Source organism: Lissotriton helveticus, chromosome 3_1 (genome assembly GCF_964261635.1).
Source record: "Lissotriton helveticus chromosome 3_1, aLisHel1.1, whole genome shotgun sequence".
NCBI lineage: Eukaryota > Metazoa > Chordata > Amphibia > Caudata > Salamandridae > Lissotriton > Lissotriton helveticus.
Window position 1 is genome coordinate 149,088,484 of NC_136061.1, and position 23,375 is coordinate 149,111,858.

The 23,375-nt window shown below is 40.6% G+C and overlaps 1 protein-coding gene across 1 annotated transcript in view; it reads right to left on the reverse strand.

Moving 5' to 3' along the window:
* LOC144822741 (uncharacterized) overlaps nucleotides 1-23,375 on the reverse strand; it is a 2,085,503-nt gene that overhangs the window by 856,108 nt on the left and 1,206,020 nt on the right. The window contains exon 80 of the mRNA XM_078680596.1: nucleotides 9,503-9,721. Coding sequence (XP_078536722.1) covers nucleotides 9,503-9,721 — 219 coding nt within the window. The remainder of the gene's footprint in view (nucleotides 1-9,502; nucleotides 9,722-23,375) is intronic.

Here is a 23,375-nt window from a genome sequence, read left to right on the forward strand (position 1 = left end):
TGACCACACATATGCCTTTCACACGAATGCCTTTATCACGTATGTATTTACAACAAAAATATATGTATTTTGCAGGAAAGCACAACACTGTTTTAAGAAGTCTTAAATAACAGGAATTATGAAAAAAGAGAATTGTATGCCTGTTTTGTATGGATAAAGCAAATATGGAAGTATTGCTTCTTTTTGGCACATCGTCGTATCATAGATCTTGTTAAAACATCAGATACAAAATCTCTTCCATTTGAAAAAATAAGCTGCACACGATGATGGGCACTTAGCTTTTTTGAGAATGTTCATGCATTCTTAAAGAAGGTTCAAATGTCTATATAGAACTAGCTCAGGAGCCATGCTCCCAAACTGAAAGAGGAGAGATTGGAATGAACAATTTGACTTCTGAATTTCATGAGGTCTGGTCTGCACAGTGGTTTCATGTGGGGGCGCTTCGCCATGTGAAGAAGGTTTGTGAACCACCACTGTCGGGGCCACTCTGGAGCTATCAAAATCACTCTGGTCCTCAAGTAAGACAGTTTGATTATTACTGATGGAATTAGGGGAATCTGAGGAAAAGCGTAGAGAAATTTGCTGGACGAATCGATCCATAGGTTATATCCCAGAGTCCCTGGTTGGTAGTACCGCGAGGCGAAGTTTGGGCATTTTTTGTTTTGTGCGGTTGTGAACAAATCTATGTGAGGTTGATGAAGCAAGATTTTGCATATTACGCGACTTGCTTAAATCAAGAACCTCGAAATCACATTATAATCCTATAATTCAATTTGTACGTTTTACTAATTTCCTTTTATTTCGGATATGCATGTATCTTAGTGATGCTTGTCTATGTGTTTACTAATACGAATAACTTGTGTCCCTAAAATGGCCGCCGCTTGAGGGTTTGCTTCTGCGCATGCGTTAGTCACACTCACGTGACGTGACGTAGTTGCAGTTCTGGTGGGAAAATGTGCACATGCGTGCTTGCATCTAAATTGGCTGTCGGTGTTCTAACATGGTGAAGCTTGTGCAGATGCTCTCGTGTTATTGTCTGTTGCACTAACTATAATGCAATAGTATATTTTTCTGATTTGAGAAGTATAAAGTAGCTCTTCATGATATATAGTGAATTCATTTATTTCTATGTTTTAATTTGTTTTCGCTTACTTGTACCGCGGTATTAAGGGTCTGATGCAAGGCTCAAGACTCCATATTAAGAGGATAGTCTGCGCATGACCGAACTCTGGCAGTGGCATTGACAGGGTGCCAACTGAAGGTCCCTGCCAAGACGTGCCTGGGAAGATGCACCTTCACCCAGCCGGAGAAGCTAAAAATGTTACAAATGTAATTTTTCCTATTGTATTCTGCAGAATCGGTCATGGGAACCCCAAATTCAATAGGCGGTTCCAAAATATGTAAAATTCAGCTTGTAGACGTAAACTGTGATTGGTGTGTTAGCCTATCCTACCTGGGGACCAATCGAAATTGGGGATTCTGACACTTGCAACATTTGGGGGGTGGTACACTGACCTGAAAACAGTATAACTAGCCTAGGATTAGCTAGAGAATTTGTCCGACTTGTCTGAATAGCTGACCTGTCACTGACCCAACGCACTCAATAGGTGACTTAATACAGAGCGCTGCGGAGCACTCTGTCCGAATTTGACCATAGGCTCTAAAGGTTTTACTAAACCTTAAGTGCTCGCGGAGCACTTTGCTGGGGAGTTCGCTAACCCAATCGGGGTTCTGACTGATAGCTGCAGAGAGGGTGGAGCGCAGGCGTTGCTTCCGAACTGCGGGTGCTGGTCGTGCCTTGGTGGTCCTGTCCTGATCCTAATCTGGTTTTCCTGTCCTGTCCTGGGGTGTCCAATCTGCACCTGCTGTCCCATAGATGACTGTCCTTCCTTGGGGTATTTCCTGTCCTTGACTGATCCGTGGCCAGGGTTGGTCTGCACACCTTTCTAGGTAAATATAGTGTGAAAACTCTATACTGCACCTTCTATTTTTCTGTCTTTGCTTTAATAAAGACATTTCTTTGCATACGAAAATTTTCCATGCTTTTCGCAACCTACTATAAAAATCACACAGTATATTTTTCCTTAGCATGTTCCTATGTCTCCCTACCTTTTAGAATAAATTCTCTCCATACTGTTTATGAATCATAAATGTGGTATATACTTTTCTCCTGAAATCTGATTTGACGTAATGATGCTAGAACTATAGCGTGTTCCATTTTTCCCCTCCTATAGATGTATAGGATTTCCAATCTTTACCTTGCAGTATTTTCTAAAACCGTAAAGGTCTAGTTTGTGATCCCTCTTCTGAAATCTATTTAGTAGATCGCATTGTTATCACTTTCCTATAGACTCATAAATGGTTGCCTTAGTTTTTCTTTTATATGGTTATGTGCTCTTCATTATTCTGATTATAGATTGTTTTCTCGTTGTAAATTGCATACACTCAGAATCTGATTTCTAAGATAAACTTTTAAAACTTCCCAGTAGTCTGTGGTTATTTGATGAATACAGAAGAAATAAAAGTCAGTATTGTATTTTGCCTGCCTTTTCTTTTACAGCAGCTCCCTGATCCATTGTGGTCATAGGTACCCGTAACGGTGGATTGGTAAGTCGGGTACAAAAGAAATAAATAGGAAGGAACCCAGGGTTACTGGTAGTAGAGCTGTTAGGTCACCCGATTAATGTATATGATAAATTGGAAAAATATGGGCCTGGTACGTGTATGGTGAAAATTACTGGCTGGGTGACCTGCGATCTCTATCAGTAATTTTCTGGTAGCAGAGATATGGTTTAGGGACTAGTTAAAGTTAGGTAGGACTAGTTAAGCTAGATAAGTTGGATGCTGCTAAACGAGAAAATTATTTGCAAAAAAAAAAAAAAGGTAAACATTTTTGGTGAACTGATCACTCACGTGAAATGCTTTGCTTTGAAAAATTATGAAATGTTTTAAATTGTTCTTCTTATTGTTATATTGATTCATGTATTAACCTACTCGTTAGTAATTGTTTAGTGTTTGTCTGGAATCCCCGGGGAATTGAATAACGGGTGGAAAGAGAATCCACGCCGTTGCGAGGTCAGTGGCTCGAGAAAAGTTAGTGCAGGTTAGGCAGAACTGGAAGCACTAACTAGGGTTTTTTCTGAATGTATGTTTGAATAAATGATAGCGACAAGATCACTGGCAAAACTTCTATTGTGAGAAAAACCTAGTAAGGGTCACACCGGAAGGAGTAGCAGTTTCGTCGGAGTTTGGGTGATAGCAAAGGGGTTCGCTGGTGAAACTTTAGGCTCTATATATATATCCCGAAAAGAAGTGGATGAGTCGAAGAAGTAGCAGGTTCCTAATGCTTGAGTGAAGGGTAGGCAGAAGAGATCTATCCGTAGTGAGTGAAAAGTAAATGGAAGTAGTTTACTTGCAGTGAAACAAATCTTTGCTGTCTAGATACTTGAGTACAGTGGCGAATGTGTATTCGTTGTTGAATAACATAGCACTTGCACTTTTAGAAAGAAATTAAGTTTCCGTTACTTTGTGAGGGAGGTAGTCAGTTGCGGAGCTGCTCTGGCGTCACTCTGTGCCGCGCTGGGATTGGTAGACGCAGCGGGTGTGTAGCGGAGCTGGAATTGTAAAGGAGGGGTGAGTGCCGAAGCGTGAGAACCTGTCTCGCGAAAGGCCGCGCACCCATTGGTCGAGAATATTTGAAACCGTGCACTTCATTGGTTGCACGAAAATAAAAAACGCACTTGGATTGGAGGTGATTTGTAAACAGAGTCACTAGTAGAAATCGTATGTGGCACTCGTATAGACCGCATACTAGACCTGATCCACGACATTTAGGGTTTGAGAACGATCAGTGGAAAGGGCATAAAACCGATATTATGTACGGAAATAAGAGAAAACTATCCCTTGTAAACAAAGTAAAGAATTATTTTAAAAAGGACAAACCGATTAAAACCAGAGAAGGTGTTGTCATTCCGCCACCTAATACTCCCGCATCTTTCATGATGTTTGATAAAGGGTACCACTCGTGTGTATGGTTGGAAAACTGGGCGGAATACACCAAGGATGACGGAATTTTGACTTTTCCGTTAGAAGGTACATTCAATGGCAGGATTCAATTTAATTTGCGAACCCGAATGAATGACTTACATCCCAGACCTAGATTAACGCAGTACGAAGCTTTAGAGGAATGGGAGATCGAAGCTTTTGAGAGAGACAAGCCCAGAATGGATAAAGGGTTAACAAAATTTTATCCAAAACTGAAACAAGAGACCAGAGACAAAAAGATGAAACAGTGGAGACAGAATATGATCGTAGAAGGGCTGTTTCCAATGATGCCAATGGGTGGTCCTCCTGCAGGAGAGAAGAGAACAGAAAAATGCAAACATTGGGTGCCCATTGGGGAGTCGGATGATGAATTATTAGATGACATGTTTATGAGAAGCCCGCCTCCTGTAATGAAGGACACAGACCCTCTAGTGAAGGGGATAATTCTCGGAGACCTCCTCCCCGGGAAGAGGCCAGATCTGTAAGTGTAGGAGAGGGTTGTCAAATACCTCCCTATAATGAGGGTTTGGGGCCCCTAGGTGCTAGAGATATCTGTCAAAGAACACCATTTAGTGGGGAGTCAAGATATTCGAGAGAAAGAGACTTCTGCACTAGACCTCCCTACGCAGGTGAGGCAAGGCCCTCAACGTCAGGACTTCCGTTCTCAAGCCCTCCGTCTGAGGAGGAACCAAGATCCCTAGGCACAGGAAGTCTGTTCCCAAAACCTAATTACGGTGAAGGACCAAGTGAGACACATCCTACTGCCCCGAGTTATGCCCCAACTTTGACCCCGCAGGTATTACATGACAATTCTTTAGACAGGATACTGGAGGACAGGGAACGAGAGGCTCTAGCTAAGCAGAGAGCCGAGATAATTCAGAAAATCTCCCAGTTAAATACAAGTCCTGAAGCCTTGACAATCCCGGTAACTATTGGACCAGTGGTTCCGCTGTATGGGGATAGACAGGGAAGTCCGAAGACTCCAGTTATTAATCCAGTTGTAGCACAGCCAAGACCGGAGCCCTTAATTGTGGATGACCAGACCAGTGAATGTGAGTCCGAGGTCTCGCTAATGGATCTGCCCATTAGGGGTGCAGGAAAAAGGTTACAGAAAAGACATAATCCTTTCAACACGAGGGAGATTCAAATTGAATCGACTTTGGGTACCAAGAGTGTCACGTTGGTGACTCCTGAAGAGATTGAAAGATGGAGTTGAGAGTTAGAAAAACAAACTCCTCAGTCGAAACCTTTAGATATCTTCAAGCTGAGAATAGAAATGGAAGAGCTAATGGCAGGAAATGTAGGTTTAGACAGATTAAATACCTATTCTGAAGAAGAGTTGCTGTTTATCGGCAAGAGTTTTACCCGGAATACCAGAGTACTCCATGAGAAATTAACAGACACTGCAGCTAGTATGGGAATCGATATTTCAAAATCAAAGCCACTGCAGAAACTCTATAGAGCAGATTTTTCAGACAAAGATCTGGAAAATATGAATGTGTCAGGGAAAAAGGCGCAGGCTAAAGAATTATTGACTGTGTTGCAAAAATGGGGAGACGTAGAAAAGTGGAAAGCCAGGTGGGCAAAGAAGAAAGATGAGGCCAGATCTAAACAGACGCCTTCTGAGTTCGTTCTAAAGGAAGCTGACAAACCTGAGCAGTTTTACCCTATGCGTGAAGTGCCAGGTGGAAAATATGTGCACGTTCCATGGTCCAGACAGGATATTGTGTCCTTTACCAATGACTTTCCAAAATTACGAGAAAAGCCTGTGGACTGGTACAGGCAGGTGGAAAGGTTTGTAAAGGTGCAAAAGTGCTTGTGGAAAGACCTGGATGGGTTTTTCGTCATTGTGGTTCCTGTGGATTTATGGACCGAATGCAAGGTTGCCATTGATTGGCCCAACAAAGAGTATGATAGGGACCCGGTAACAGGTGCTCCCTCTGATGAGGTGATGAGAAAATATGATCAGGTCATGTTACATCTGAAAAAGAAGGTGCCTGCAAAGGAAACTGATTGGACCAAAATAGATAGAACCACGCAGGAAAGGGATGAGTCTGTGCACTCCTTTTATGAAAGACTGTTACAAGTGTTCAAAACTTACAGTGGTATAGATAACATCGAGATGAAGGATATGACCCACTTCATTTACAGGTTTGTAAACGGTTTAAGACCCGAAATTTGCCAGTGGATCAAAGACAATAAGATTTGTTGGCAGTCTAAGAAAATGGATGAGGTCTTACGGTACACAAAGTATTGTGAGGACGAGATGGCAGATAAGCGAAAGGCACTAAAGGAAAAGGTCATGTGGGCACAAGTGAAACTAGCAGAACAACAGGAAAAGCAAATGAATAAAATGAATAAGAATACCCAAAATAAAGGCTCTGGGAGTGGGGGGAAGCCCAAGGTATAAATGAGCAGAGAGGAAGCTAAAAAGAAATTTCCCTGCCACCAGTGCGGAGAAATCGGGCACTGGAGAGACGAATGTCCATATTTACAGCATGATAATACCCAAACCACTGATTTAACTCCACAGACGCAGAATGAAAAACCAAGAAAGACTCAGCATCAGGTAAAGGCAAGTCAATTGCCCCGAGCGCCAAAACCAAATTATAAGGGAAAATCACCACAGGGTGATGACATAGAGATCTGGGGAGGCAATGAGAATAGAAATGCAGCAACTTCGCAGTTTTTGTTGAATGATACTTTTCTCTGTGACGACCAATACTGACGGGGCCTGAGAGGGGAGGACGAGGAGTGTGTTCTTGGCGCCTCCTTGCCGGTAGACCAGTCAGGGCCATACATTGAAGGAAAGGTTGATGGAAATGATGTCACCTTTCTATTGGACACTGGTGTTACCCGTTCTACTGTGAGAACAGCGGACGTTCCAAACCTACCCCTCTCGGGAGAAGCAATCCAAGTAGTGGGCGTGTCTAATCAATTGATTAGTACCCCAGTTACTGAGCCCATGGAGATCACAATAGGGAATTTCAAAGAAATGCAAAGATTTGTAGTTTGTGATACCAGTCCAGTAAACTTACTGGGACGTGATTTGTTGTGCAAAATGAACTGCACCATCTTTTGGGAGATGGCTTGCAGTAATGCTCAGGTCTCCAGTAACAACCAATTCGAAACTGTTTGAGCTTCATAAGACAAGGCTCTGTGTCATCTTCTCCCTTCTTTGTTCAAATAGTACATTGTTGTCCTGCTGTCCATCTGAACAAGAAGGGATTTCAACTTGAAGGACAGAAGAAAAGCTTTCAGCACTAGATGAACCACTTGTAGCTCGAGGACATTGATATCATAAGTAATTTATTTCTGAGACCAGGATCCCTGAATTTGAAGGTAATCTATGTGCTCTCTCCAACCTAATATTGAGGCACCCATTACTACTGTCTGAGAGGGAATCTCCTGATGAAAGGGCATCCCAAATACAAGATTTTTTGGTTTGCACCACCATTTGAGGGACTGCTCGCTTTGTGGGAAAGCATTATGGAGAATACGCCCTGGAGTATTCAGAGTCAGAGGTGGGTGGTAAACATCTTGATTTTCTGACTTTTTTCACAGTTCTCTCTTATGTATTGACGTCAACATACTTCTCGACATTGAACTTCTCCTGTGTCCCAACGTCGTGGTATCCTTCGACATCAACCTCCGTCGACATCAAATGTAAATGTAAATGTAGTTGAGCTTATATAGCGCACAGCTACCCGCTGTGGGTTTCCCGGCGCTTGCTTAGGGAACCCTTCCTGGTATTCCCCTGTGAGATAGCAGGGTATCCACAAGGTGAAAGTCAGGCATCCCGCCGCGAGGGGCCGTTGTGGAGATTAAGCAAGCTATTGCCCAGAGTCGCAGAGTGTGAACCCGTGAGTCGAGGAGGCACCGGGGCGAGAATTATCGAGTCCGTGAAATTTTTAGCCCAAGACCCGCCGAGGCGGGGAATTGAACCCTGGTCCAGGACCGATCTCAGCTTCCGGGTCTGCTGCCTCTAACCCCTGAGCCACACTTCTCCAGCTCTCATCGGTGAGCATGTAGGCACTGTACTTTCTCTCAACTGCCAAGTACTCAAGTCAACCTGAAACAACCTCGTTTTTGATGGTGGTATCTCTTTTTGGATCTCCCTCACCTGGAGTCCTCAGAGGAAGGTGGAAGAGTGATGGTAGAGGACTGACCCTCTCTTCGCTCTTGTGACATCCCACCTTCAGACTACGCTTGTTGCTGCCTGGTTCGTTCTTCTGTCCCATGGAGGTGTATCTTCTCCCTGTCCCTCATGGTACGAGTGGAAAATGTCTTGCAGTGTGGACATCTGTCAGGCACATGACTCTCATGAGGGCATATGATACAAATGTCATATGGGTCTGACTCAGTCTTCTTTCTACTACAGTCAGGCTTCTTGTCAAATAAGGATAGCATTTTATTTGACTAAGGAAAACAATTTCTGGTAGGAAATGACAGAAAAACACTTGAACAGATGAAATCCAACAAGTAAAGTAGCTGTCAAAAATCTTAAGTGAGATTTTTCAGGAAATAAGCCAAAAAGGCTATCTTGCTGTGCCAAGATTCTGTCATCAGGAGCAGTAACAAAGAACTGAGGCAACTGACACCTGCTGGGCATGATGGGATACAGGTGGGCTGTGAGCCCATAAAGGCGCAGTCTCTGTTTTGCATATCTGCACATTTGCAGCCTACATGGCTACATTGTCCACTCCTTGCTCATCTTTTTCCATTTAAAAATGGGTTTGTGAAAGAGATTTACATTGTAAAATAACGCAATTCCAGTTAATTTTCTTATTTTTACATATATATTACACTTTTTCAAATGCAATCTGAAGCAATTGGCCAATATAGCCATCTTACAGAATGCAAAACATTACTGTCTTCAGTGTCTCTCCAGGCATTATTGAAGAAAGGGGAACATTTATACTTAAGAATATATAGTGTAAATAAGTATTCCGGGATCCCCGCATGTGGGCGGAACTATTTAGTGCTTATGATTATCAATGGAGATCCCCTGAGAGAGAAACATTTGGATTTTGGTGTTTAACACGCAAAACATGGCATGGTATGCTAAATGACGTACACATTTCCCCTGTTAAATTTCGGCAGGTTTGACCTTCCGAACTGTAAGTATGCTTGAGGTATTTAACGCATCTGATAATTATCGGATACACTAAATTCCTTTAAACTAGGAATTCTGACCAGTCCGAAAATAGGGTTTTACACACGGTTCAGAATATAACAAGTAACTCGTAATCAGGCCCTATGACTGGTAATCAGGCCATAAGAATAGGATTCAGTTCTGTCAAAGTTTAAAATCTTTATATTTTAGCATACATTTACACAGCATGGCAGTATTCTACCACACAAGTGTGATTTTTTCACAATTCAATGTAATCAGTGATTCTATTTAAAACATGCAGTTCCTTCATAACTGTGCTTACCATTGAATGAGCTAGCTCACCTGTACGTCACACTCCGTTATCACATCTCTGGCTCCAATGGCGTTGTCAAATAGCTGTAGAAAAAACCTCAAAGAGAACTGGTATTCTGCTGCCAGAGGTCTGAGAGCCTTTAGCGTGGCGAAGAGAACTGCCCCACGACTAGATAGCGGAAGCAGCTGATTCCTGAGCTCGACAAGCTTATTCCTCAGTGATTTGGTCTCTTGTAATTTTTCAGATACCTAAAATAAAAGGTAACACCAGTAAACCCATAAGTATAATGATTGTGGTCCCTAGACATTGGAAAAAGTAAACCTAAAGATACCAATAGTCCTTGAAGGCTTACGCAAGCTTGCAGAAATATGATCTCAGTGAAACTTGTTTCATAATTTAGATTTACACAGCTGAAATACATACCATTAAGAGCCTGAATCAGATACCTATAAATCCTGTTTTCGAGATTAAACTCCATTTGTCAGCCTAAACAGAACTACAAGAATCCCAGTATTTCTGGGCTCATAGCTACCTGTAACAAAACAGTGCAGATATGCCTAGTAAACAGTGCAGAATTCAGGAAAACATGCAGAGCACGGTGCAATATTACTGATTTCAGATCACTGACAGAATATTGAGGAAAATATATAGAAGAAAAAAATACTGAGTTAAAAATATAGAATACAACAATATCGACTGCCTATACTTAAAAAGGTAAGTTAAAAAATATCGGAAAAAAAATATTGTTTATAATAATATAGTTGTATTAAATATCAATTTTTAAATACATATAATTTAAAATAAACATATATTCCATACTAACATTAGTTTATAAAAAATAAAATATTTTTAAATGTATACTTTAACAAATATAACAAATAAACCTACTTCTAAAAACATAAACACACATATATGTTCGATCACTTCTTTTTAATGGCAGCAGGCATGCAAGCGGCTTCACAGCGATTCGCTTCAGTACAGTTCAATCGCCCGACGCGTTTCGGGAAACTCCTTTTCCCTTCCACAGTGGCGTGTTGTATACTGGAGATGATGACAAACTCTTACATACTCACTATTTAAATTAACCACATACCCCAGTGGGCGTGGCTGGAAACATGGCCTTCAGGATATCATAGTGCAATGCCCCTTTTACCCTAGTGGGTGTGTGCATCATGTCCAAAAATTAAAACACCAATCATTCCCAAGGGGATGATTGCGGATACGCTGCTGTCCAATGCTCAGCTTTGTTGCTGGCATCGTGAAAAGGCGGACACTCGCCTGTGAAGGATACCGTCCTTGCTTCCTTCCTCTTATTCAGACTCCAGTCGGTGTTTAAAAAGACCTAGTCATCTGCGGTGGGCCACTGTAAACGACCGAGGTCAGCCGTTATTAAATCCAACTAATGTAGGTTCCCCATTTTACAGAGGCCACAGGAAAACAATGTTTGATCACTTCTTTTTAATGGCAGCAGGCACGCAAAGGGCTTCACAGCGATTCGCTTCAGTACAGTTCAATCGCCCGACGCGTTTCGGGAAACTCCTTTTCCCTTCCTCAGTGGCGTGTTGTATACTGGAGATGATGACAAACTCTTACATACGCACTATTTAAATTAATCACATGCCCCAGTGGGCGTGGCCAAAACATGGCCTTCTGGATATCGTAGTGCAATAATAGTAATAATAATAATACTGAGCTTATACAGCGCCTGGTTACACTAGCCAGTGTGTCCCCGCGCTATCCAATGGCCTATGCAATCCCCCAATAGAGCATACCAGACCCCTCAGCAGATCTAAATCCCTGGGAACAGAAAAGTTTTTAAGTTCCTTCCGGAAAACCTCCTCCGAGAGCTCCATTCGGAGTGTAAGGGGAAGGGTATTCCATCTAGGGGCCGCCAAGAATCGGAAGGATCTACCTCCCGTTCTGGCCCTACTGATCTTAGGGACATGCATCAGACCAACACCCTGAGACCGCAGTAGCCGAGTTGGCGCGTACGGTGTAAGCAAACTGCGCAGGAAACGAGGTTCAATCCCCTGAACAATCCTATGGCTGATACAGAGAGCTTTAAACTGAATGCGCTCCCTGAAAGGCAGCCAGTGAAAAGTCTCCAGAGCCTTTTTGGAGGAAGATCTCCTGGGAAGCATCAATACAAGGCGTGCGGCAGCATTCTGGATGTACTGCAGTCTCTGGAGACACCTAGCATTCACTCCCAAATAGAGGGCATTCCCATAGTCCAGCCTGGACGTAACCAAGGCATGGACCAGGGCCCTCCTAGCTGACATAGGGAGCAAATCAAGCGTCTTCCTCAGACTGCGGAGAGTGCCAAAGCAGGTTCTTGCCACACGTCTTGCATGATATTCGTGCAATGTGCAATGTGCTTGTGATTAATTCAAATAGTATATATTTATATCTCCAACACCACACCTTGGTTAGGTGTAAAAAACTGAAGGCACACACGAAGAATCTGAAGCTGATGCTTTATTTTTTGCAGACCCCCCCCTGACAGATGCGTTTCGCCTCACGGCTTCGTCAATGTCAGTTTCTTTTTGCAAACAAGCTAGTATTTAAAATCCTCATACGTCACATGTTGGTAATAAACATAAAGAACAGAATTATGCAACATTGAGTATAAAATTCATGGCGGCCATCTCATAGTATGTTAAATACATTAAAACCAATACAGTGCAAACAAACAAAAAAAAGTGCAAAGTGCTTGTGCAAGAAATTTTTAGGAATTTTCACTTAATAGTGATAGGACTAGGGTGATTTTCATCCTTATAGCAATATAATTTTGCTTCCTTTTTACCCTAACGTCTTCCACAATTGTGCCCTGAATGGTCCTTCACGATGGCTGTGTAATCCAATTAGGAATAGGGATGCGTTGGGGAGAGGTGAGGAAATTTCAGAAAAGGGGCAACAGAGATTCTCATTAGGATCCCCTAATTATGCTATGTTGTGGTGTCCATTACCCTATCTCCTCTCAGCATATGTGTACAAATGTATGCCCACTAAACAACAAATTTACTCTAAGTGGGTCCACAGTTCTTAGTCATTATTTAATCCTGTTGAAGCTTTGCTCTGGAGGTCGATAATGTATCGTGACTCCAGAGCTCGGTATTTTCTCACTCTGTCCCCCCCTCTTTCATGTCTTTCCACCCTGTCTATGCAGTAGAATTTTAACACGTCCCTATTGCTCTGATGCTGTGTTTCAAAATGATTAGCAACAGGGTATGCGGCATCCTTGTTCGTAATAGCACGCACATGTTCTAATATGCGCTTCTTTGTTTGGATAATCGTGCTGCCGACATATCTTTTTTTACAGGGAAATATTAGACAATACACTGTAAAATCAGAATTGCAATTCAGAAACTGCTTAATTTCTCGGACAGGTCTAGGATCCCCCGGTCTGCCCTCAAAGGTGGTCTTTTTGCTACTATTTTTGCACGCTTTGCAGTTTTTGCAAGGGAAGAACCCTTTAATTCCCAACTTACTCTTTACTGATGGTGAATGGTTGAAATGGCTGTGTACTAAATGATCACAGATCTTATATGTAATCGGTGAACGTTCTGGAAGATGGTGCTTCAAAATACTGTCTGTCTGTAGAATGTGCCAATTTTTCTTAAAGATTTGAATATATTTTTCATTACATTTCATGATCATTCTTGCAGGGGCATCACTAGGCAGAAATGTTTTATTTTTGGCCACTAAAAGATCTTTCCTATTAATATGTTGGTCCTTGGTTTCTGCCTGTTTTAAATCTCCCCAGGTAGACCCTCTTTCTCTGGAACGTTGTATTGATTCATCTTTAGATAGCATCAGTGGTGCAATTGTGCTTAAGGCGCAAAAGCTCCCCATAGAGTATGCTTTTTATTAAGCTCTTTGGGTGATGGTTCCTTGCAAGAAGAACAGCTTTCCCCGCCGTCGGCTTTCTAAAAAGACGTGTCAGTAGTGTCTGATTTTCTATGTATACCTCTAGGTCAAGATAACTGACTGAGGAGTCACTAATGTTACCAGTAAATTCCAGATTTAGATTGTTGTTGTTCAGCAAGGCAATATACTCCTCAGCCGACGAGCGGCTACCGCGCCAAACAACAAACAGGTCATAAACATACCGTGACCATAGTATAATCTTGTCCAACCACAGCTCATTTTTCTTCCTCAGGCTACGTGCTTCTCCTACCACCCCACAAATAAATTTGCGTAGCTGGGGGTGAAGCACGTACCCATAACTGTACCCCGTTTTTGTCGGTATAGCTGCCCTGCAAAGGTGTAGATATTGTTATGCAAACAAAAATATATCATATCAAAAAGCATAGTATTGTGGTCCATAAATTTCCAATGTCTTTTTTCTAAAAACCATTTGACCGCTGTAAGACCATCTGTATGTAGGATGCAGGTGTATAAGCTGGTGCTATCTAGAGCATATCATTTTCCCATGTCACTCCTTCAATAAGTCTTAAAAAGTCTTGGGTATCCTGTATATAGGATGCCAGATCCTTTACCAACCGGGCCAAGAAGGAGTCTATGCAGATGGCAGTGTTCTCTAGCAGACTATTGATTGATTGAGGCACCAATGGGTCTTCCTGGAGGGTTAAGGCGATCCTTATCAATTTTTGGAAGATGATAAAATGTTGGTAGGGTTGGTGTTTCACAATGGAGGAACAGATATTCATCTTGATTTCACATGCCATCATCTCTCCATTTTCCTAGTAGTTGATGGTATGTGTTGATGCACACTCCATATACCTTGCGCTTAATAGGTGTGTAACACTCTTTGTCTCTCAACCGTCACATCGCCTCCCTGTAATACTGTTGCTTATTGAAGACAACCATGTTGCCTCCTTTGTCTGATGGCTTTATTTCAATATCTGGATCTTATTTCAAGGATTTAATAGCATTGCAATGTTTCCGTGGTACATTGTAATGCTGCATTTTTGATTTCGCATGTTTGGCTAAATCGTTGAAATCTGCTATGACTGCCTCACTAAAAACATCAATGGTGTCTGTGGGATAGTTCTTGATTTTTCTTGAATTGGTATATATATATATATATATATATATATATATATATATATATATATATATATATATATATATATATATATATATATATATATATATATATATATACATACATACATACATACATACATATATATATATATATATATATATATATATATATATATATATATATATATCTTTCCGTCATCAGGTGGATGGCTCCAAGAATGGACACGGACCCGAGATAAGTGCAAAAAAGATATTTTTACTCCAACGTTGTCATAACGCGTTTCAACTCACGCAAGCCTTGTTCACATGACATGGTGATTTGGACTTATAGGCATTTTTAAAGTGACAGTGCCAGTGGCGTGAACATCACGTGACATTAAAATTCATAGACATCGAAGAAATATTAAATACACCTACAGAGGAAATTCATTGTAAAATACATGGATTTAAAAACAAATACATATATTGTTATTGTTCTAAGGTGTGACATGTATCCATTGCGTTATCATATAGATGTCTAATAAGCAATTCATGTCTAACACCTATATCTATATCTACCCCGTATGTACAGGTTGGATCCAAATACAAATTAAATGTATCAAACATGCCACTGATCACTATGCTCTGCACAGACTCCTGTAGCAACATTATTTATTACTCTGTGATACAGAGAATGTATATGAACATATTTATATAAACTAATATTTTAAGTGATAATATCAAAACGTAAATAATATATTATCAAAAATATATGTATACATATGTAAATATCCCAAAAACATCAAATATATATTTTTTAACTATTTAATTTGAAATAAAAAGTAAACACATATTTTTTATGCAATTATAAAATAATTTACAAACTAGAAATATTGACATTTTTAAATATTATAATACATCAAACACATAATTATCTAAATTATAAAAACATAAAATAAATTATGAAATATTCAAAAAAGTAAATATACAAGTCAAGTCAAAGAAGTCTTTATTCGATATTTCATCATAAAAGACATGCTACACAACATACAACATAACCAATAATGTATCAAAATTACAGATAAAAAGTTCAGATACAAAGATGTGAGCAATGTGTTAAGACAATAAATTAATATACAATTAAGAACAAGCTAAGAGTAGTATTAAATCACAGGCATCAAGACTTCATTTACATAATAAAAAAAACCAGTTATAAAAACAGTTAAAAAAAAAACATATCATTCATTGGCACAACAAACTACTGTTCCAGCTCGCGGTTTACACAGCTGTCGAAAGAGACTTGATCAACCTTGCCCGTAGGATCCATGCCCAGCCCAAGAATTTCGCAACCCCAATTACAACCAGTGTCGATGTATCTGTTTTTAAAATTTTACTGGCTGTTTTCGCAGAGCGTGTGCCCAGTGTTCTACATACTGGGCGTAACCACTTTTGTCTTGGTGCGTGGTACAAAGGGCAGACAAAAAGAAAATGATCAACTGTTTCGCCCAACTCTAGACACAGTTGGCAATGACCAGACCCATCATGGCCCAAGGATCTGGTTAGGCCCCTAAGCGGAAGTGACCCTACTCTAAGTTGATTGAATAACTTGCGGTCCAAAGGCCTAGTGATGACTTCCCAATAATTTTCCAGCTGGCTGGCATCCTTTACTAACACAAAGGATGCCGTAAGAGAACCATATGTCATTATGGAATGCCTTTTACAAACAATCCTCTCCCAATACATGCCTCTCAACACTTTTTTTGTGGGAAAAGTAGCTGTGTCCGGGTTAGACCACAATTCCCCCAACCCCATATCATATAGGGTAGTTCTTAGATCTCTCAACCAGCCTATCTTATGGGAGCCCTGAAGATCCTTAACTTCCAGACACGAGTTCTGGCGTAATCCACAGGCGCCGTCAGAACGCTATGGGTCTATATCTTGCTATATCCTCCACTGGTTGACACCCTAAATCATAAAGAAGGGGTATAAGTGGTGTGGATTGCGGTAGTCCTACTGCCGCCCTAAGAAATTTATTTTGGGCCACTTTTAAGGGGTCTAAATTACCGAAGCCCCATAGCTCTGCACCATACAAGACTGAAGGTAACATTTTTGAGCAATAGATCTTCATGAGTGGAGACATAGGCCTTGTAGGCCTTGTATAGGAGCTTTTATGTTATTTAAGTAGGGCTCCACCAATTTGAGCATGTTTTAGGGCTAAAAGATCAATCTGCGGGGTCCAGCTAAGGTTCTCACTAAAGGTTACGCCGAGGTATGTAAATAGAGAGGTCTGTTCAAGGGTGGTTCCACCCATTTTTACCCTGACTGTGACAGAGTTCTTCCCACGTAAAACCATAAACTTGGTTTTGGATACATTTACCTCTAACTCATGCTCACGGCAAAACAATTCAAACCTAGACAGGGCCGACTGTAGACCCTGTCTCGTTTTCGATATTAACAGCGTATCGTCCGCGAACATGAGGAATGGTATTTTTATCCCTGCCAGGGTTGGGGCGTCTGTAGGGTAATTAGAGAAGTAATTTGTGACCCCATTAATAAATAACAAAAAAAGGGTAGGGGCCAATACACACCCTTGTCTTACACCTTTTGCCACTGCAAATCTATCAGTCACCTCTCCAGGTTTACCCCAGCGTACTTGTGCGAATGTTTGGGCATGGAGACTCACCAAAAGCCTCACCAGTTCAGCTGGCATACCCAATTTCAGTAAACATTCCCACAGCTTTGCCCTCCGGACAAGGTCGAAAGTGGACCTAAGATCCACAAAGGCCACATATAGTTTGCCCCCCCCAATACAAACTGACTTCCAGTAAAGCAACACAAACCGGAATGCTTGGTCAATGGTGCCCACATGGCTACGGAATCCCGCCTGCAGTGGTGTCAGAATATCAAATTCAGTAATCCATAACTGGATGCGTCCCAGAACTAGGCGGGCAGTTATTTTTAGCACCGCATCTATTAGGCTGATTGGCCGATAATTGGACGGGACAGAACGGTCACCCTTTTTGTAATTCGGTAAAATTTCTGCCCCGTAGTACATATACATGTCCCACTACATTAAATAAAAAACATTTTTACACTAAATAAATATAAAAATAAGTACACCCACCTAACACAGCCCAACAATAAAAACATTATTAACATCACACAAAAATAAGATTTACTACTTTAACTACAATAAATATAAAAATAATAAAAACATAACATTGGAATATACTACAATGTATTATTCCCAGTACAATTAACAAAACAATAAATATTATAATAAAAAAAAAAATAATAATACTTCCACTCCAGTCATAAAGGAAAGTGTTGGTTTGCGGAAGAGTAACATTTACTATTCCCACTCCAGTCAGTGCAATAGTAGGGAAAATGTGTGGCTTTTGGAGGGGAAACATTTAATATTCCCACTCTAGTCAGTGCAATGTAGGGAAAGGGTTGGATTGCGGAGGGGAAAAATGTAATATTACCACTCAAGCAGGGCAACTGTAGGGAAAGTATTGGATTGTGAGGGATAAAATGTACTTTTCCCCCTCCAGTCAGTGCAGTAGTACGGTAAGTGTTGGATTGCAGAGGGGAAATGTCAATATTCCCACTCCAGTCAGTTCAACTGTAGGGAAAATGTTTGATTGTGGAGGGGTAAAATTTACTATTCCCACTCCAGCAAATGCAACAGTAGGGAAAGTGTTGGATTGTGGAGGGGTAAAATGTACTAGTCCCACTCCAGTCAGTACAACAGTAGGGAAAGTGTTGTATTGTGGAGGGCTAAAATGTACTATTCCCACTCCAATTAATGCAACAGTAGGGAAAGTGTTGGATTGCGGAGGGGTAAAATTTACTATTCCCACTCCAGTCAGTGCGACAGTGGGGAAAGTTTTGGATTGCGGAGGGGTAACATTTACTATTCCCACTCCAGTCAGTGAAACAGTGAGGAAAATGTTGGATTGCAGAGGGGTAACATTTACTATTCCCACTCCAGTCAGTGCAACAGTAGGGAAAGAGTTGGATTGTAGAGGGGTAACATTTACTATTCAGACTCCAGTCAGTGCAACAGTAGGGTAAGTGTTGGATTGCGGAGAGGTAAAATCTATTAATACCACTCCAGTCAGTGCAACAGTAGGGAAAGTGTTGGATTGTGGAGGGGTAAAATGTACTACTCCCACTCCAGTCAGTGCAACATAAACAAGTAAGATATCTTAAACAAAATTAAAATAATTAAAAACAGTAAATAAATAAAAAAATATGTTGAACACAAAATATAAATATATTTAATATTAAAAATGTAAAATTAATTTATGGCCCACCCCATACCCCTACAAAACCCACAACCCCACATCTAAATTTAAAGAAAATGTACATGCACAATTAACATCATTATTTATCAATTAAACAAATATTATGTATGCAATTCTAAATATATTAAAATGTATTATTTCCCACCCATTACCCCTATAACCCCACAGCAAAAAAATGACACAATTAACATAATTAATTATTAATTAATTAATTATTAATTAACAACTAATTATTAAATAATTAAAAATAAATTACTTTCCACCCTTTACCCCTATCACCCCACAACCCTCACCTAAAAAAATAATTACGCAATAACCAATTATCAATTAATTAATTATTAATTAACACATAATTATTACAAATAAATTACCTCCCCTATAAATGCCGCATCCCCAAAAACATTTACATAAAAAATTAATAGCAAAATGAAATATCAATTAAATAAATGATACTAATGAAAAAAGATTCATTAATTTATTACTGCCCACCCTGTACCCCAATAAACCCACAACCCGCGACACAACATTTAATTAAATTAATTTTCATAACTGCTAAAAATTTAACTAATATAGTAAGAAACATAAACAGTAATTAAACAAAAAAATAATGTCATATACATTTAAAATATATTCTAAAAAACATAATAGTTTAAAAACAATATTTTAAACAACTAAGGGGTTAATTACGATGTAAATCAGAAAGCATTACGACCGACTCGGTCACGGAATGGTTTCCGACTGAATTGGATTCGGGGAATCCAACCGACTGATTATGATGTTTCGAACAACGTTCGGTCGGACTCCCTTTGACTTTAATGGGAGCCTGTGTTCCGACCGACAACACAGTCTCCGACTGAAGAAAGGGGTGGGTGGGGAAAACCGTGCACCCTGTTGCGGGCATCCCATGGTGCCTGCCACACTGTGCATGGGAGGTTGGGTTAGCCAGACCTTCAGCTCCAGGAGATATTTTCTCCATTTTGGATTTATGGAACAGTGCTTTTTGGGACAAGAATTTGTCACACTTAAGGGGAAGTGGTCATCATTGAGGGTGGCACCTGGCACCCCATTGGAAAGAGTTGTCTCCCGCTCGCCAGCTCAGAAGTCTGGAAACATATGGGAGAACTGCCCAGAAACTCAGATCCCTGATTCGAAGAAACAAGAAGGACCGGCCTGCTGAACCCCTGGTCTGCACCAAGAGTACTTCATTCTGAAGGACTGCCTCTGCTGCTCACTTTGGGCTTCAAAAGAAAAAGAAGGACTTTGCCTGACTCTGAAAGTTTGAGAAGTGGCCTCCCCGAAAGAAACTGGTTAAACCTGCTCCACCTGCATCATCTCCACCAAGAAGAACCCAGTCGGACAGCATCCAATGGACTTTAAAGGATTTGGCAAGGTGCATTGTGGGTCTTGTAGTCCCAACTTCCCAAGGAGCAACTCAGAGATTCTGAAACCTTGGATTGGTGTGACCCTTTAATAGCCCAAAAGGACATTCTGAAAGATGATCTAGAAGTTTGGAATAATTTGGAGGATTTTTGTCAAAAGCTCCATAGGTTGACAGACTCGTCATCGTTAGTCAAATCGGAGACATCACATCACAACTTGGTGTGTCCTGCTGAAGCTCCGAACCTTTTAGGCGTCAATGAGACTTTCAGGAGTTGAAAAGGCATGGCGCCAAGCTAAGCCTCCGTCGTCGAACTTCAAGCCAGCCTAGCGAAGAGCACACCGAGAGACAAAGCTCCAAGAAAGTCATAAGGTAAAAACTTGACCAGGCCCTCCCGCTCACTCTATTTGACCTGCGCTTCATCGTGGTAGTTCTGAAACTTTTACTATCTCCCAGTCAAGTCCAACCAGATGTCCCAAGTTGGTGCTTTTGGCTTTTAGGCACTAGAAAGTATTTATTCTGATGGCTTAGTAGACTAATGCGTCTACCGTAGGAACCTAAGTTCGACCTCATGGTCACAGGTTCAAATCCTGGCAAGTCCACTCAGCCTTTCATCCTTCTGAGGTCAATAACAAGAGTACCATTGAGTTGGGTAACAATAAAAATCTGTTATTCAGTGCCAAGATACCCCTGGGTGAACAAAGATACGTTATATATATCTTTAAAAATTCATCTCTGGTTTTCTCCATTGGATATTTGTTGTTTTGGTGCCTTTTTAAGCATAACAATATTTCCTACACTTACAAATTGGTGTTGGATTTTTATTATGTGTTGTGTCTTACTTATTTAACGTATTGGTGTTTTTAAATGCTTTACACACCTGTCTCCTAAATTAAGCCTGTCTGCTCGCAGCCAAGCTACCAAGAGTTCAGCAAGGATTCATTTATTGATAACTTAACTGGACCTTATTTGTGATTGTGGTGTTATTACTAAATGTGGGTATCTACCTTCCCTTACTAATGAACCATCTTCCAACAGGGTTTACTATACTACTGATAGATTGTGGAAGATGGGGAAAGGCACAAACACCGATTGATTAAGGTGCAGGAAAGATAAAGGTTCCCTGCTACATGTTGTGTGGAACTGCCCTATTGCTCACAGCTACTGGATACCTTAAAATGGGTGGCCAGTATCCCAATAGACAAAGACCCCAAAATGCTGCTAACTGAAGTGTTTCTGGAATGGGATTGTTGTACAGGGCAGATGCACCTAATCAGAATCGATATTGGCTGCATTACGGTCAAAAGGGATTTCCTGCCCTATTGGAGGAATGCTCCTCTCTTTTCTGCATAGCTGAGAGTTGTGGATTACGGTGACATAGTGGAAGAATCTTAATACAAGTAAAGGGGTTGACCCGATAAGCATGCACAGATCTGGAGGACTTGATGGGTCATAGTGACATTGCTAAGCTAAGATCGAATGCTGATATAAATAGTTGAAACTGAATACGCAAACAACGGATCAAATTGTGCGATAGTCTAAGTGTGTTATTCTAAGATGAAGTCCCTAATACCTTAGTGTGGTGGACTGTACTTTAGAGCGGAATTGTGATTGTGCTTGGTTTTCTCTCAAAATCGTGTAAAATGATATTTATATGTGTTGGAAATTGGGTTACTGGTTGAGAGGGGTGAAACCTTACTTAAACAGAAACCACAATCTCTGTCAGGGTGATAGACAAGTAAAATCCCAAATGAACCTGTGCTTAACCCTCTGGTAACTTGGCACAAAGCAGTAAGGCCTAACTTAGGGGCAATGTGTAAAGTATTCATGCAACACTTCAAACAGTAATATAGTGAAAACACAACATGTGAAAAAACCCAGATCAATTTAGACAAATGGAGTAAAATGTAATAAATGATTTGAGACCAAAACAACAAAGATCCAATCAGTAGAATCGGAGATAAATAATTTGAAAGAGTTAAGTGAAAATAGTGCCTAAAAGCACAAAGCGCAAACTGTGGTTATTTGACGCACCGGACCGGGACAAAGTCATAAGTTCAGTCTGCTCACGATGGAGTGCGGGCCACCTACAGGGATCAAGATAGGCCTAATGACAAAAGTACCTTACATCCTGGTTTGCAGAGCATTGTGAGATCCTGTGTCAAGGATGTGTCAGGCAGTGGCAGTTCCGAGGGCTTTATATTACGATTCTTTAGACACCAAACTCGATGTTCCCACCTGCTCCCAATAGAAAGTTTCCACTTGTTAAATATAATAAGTTAACCCAATGTTATCCTAAGGGAGAGGTAGACCTCACAGTATAATTTTGGAATGTTTTACTATCAGGACATGTAGAACTTAAAAGTACATGTCTAACTTTTAGAATAAATACACAGCACCCTGCCCTTTAGGATGTTTAGGGTCTAGCCTAAGGATAATTCATCTGTCATAAAAAGGGTAATTTGGGCTTGGCAAGAGGTTTACCTTGTCAAGCGTCAAGGGCAGTTTAAAACTGCACAGTCAGACTGCAATGGCAGGCCTGAGAAATTTTTAAAGATCTACTTGGGTGGGTTGCACAATGAGTGCTATAGGCCCACTAGTCTCATTTAATGTACTGGCCCTGGGTACAAGTAGTACCACTTAAACAGGGGGACGTAAACCTAAAATGACAGTTGGGTGTAAAGCAAAGTTATCATGTAACAGCACAAGCACTTTAGCACTGGTTAGCAGTGGCAAAAAGTGCAGAGTCCAAAGGCCAGAAATGTAGTCAGCAAAACAGGAGTCTGGAAGGCAATAAAACTTGTGCAAAAACCACAGCAAGGATGTCATGTCCAACAATATGTACATTTTATCATGTGAAATGTTAAAATATCAATAAACAGATATTAAAAAAAGATTTATATAAATGCCCACCTACTTTCAGGAGGTGGACTACAGTGAAATATCTACTATCCCTTCACTAATGCTAAATTTACCATAGAGGACAATCCATCCTAGTGAAATATGTTCAACTGTTGTAAATGCACTTTATGGTTAAACTAGGTTGCAAATCCTCACTCTGTAAGTCAGGATATGGAATTTGTTACAGAAAATTGTTTTCTTTGTGAATTTAAGTACCACTCAGTAAAAGGTTTATTAATTAGTCATTTTTAACTATTTACAGTTGTTTCCCTAGATTTCAATTGAGCTTGATTTAGTCCATGTTAACATTTGTCCAATTCACTC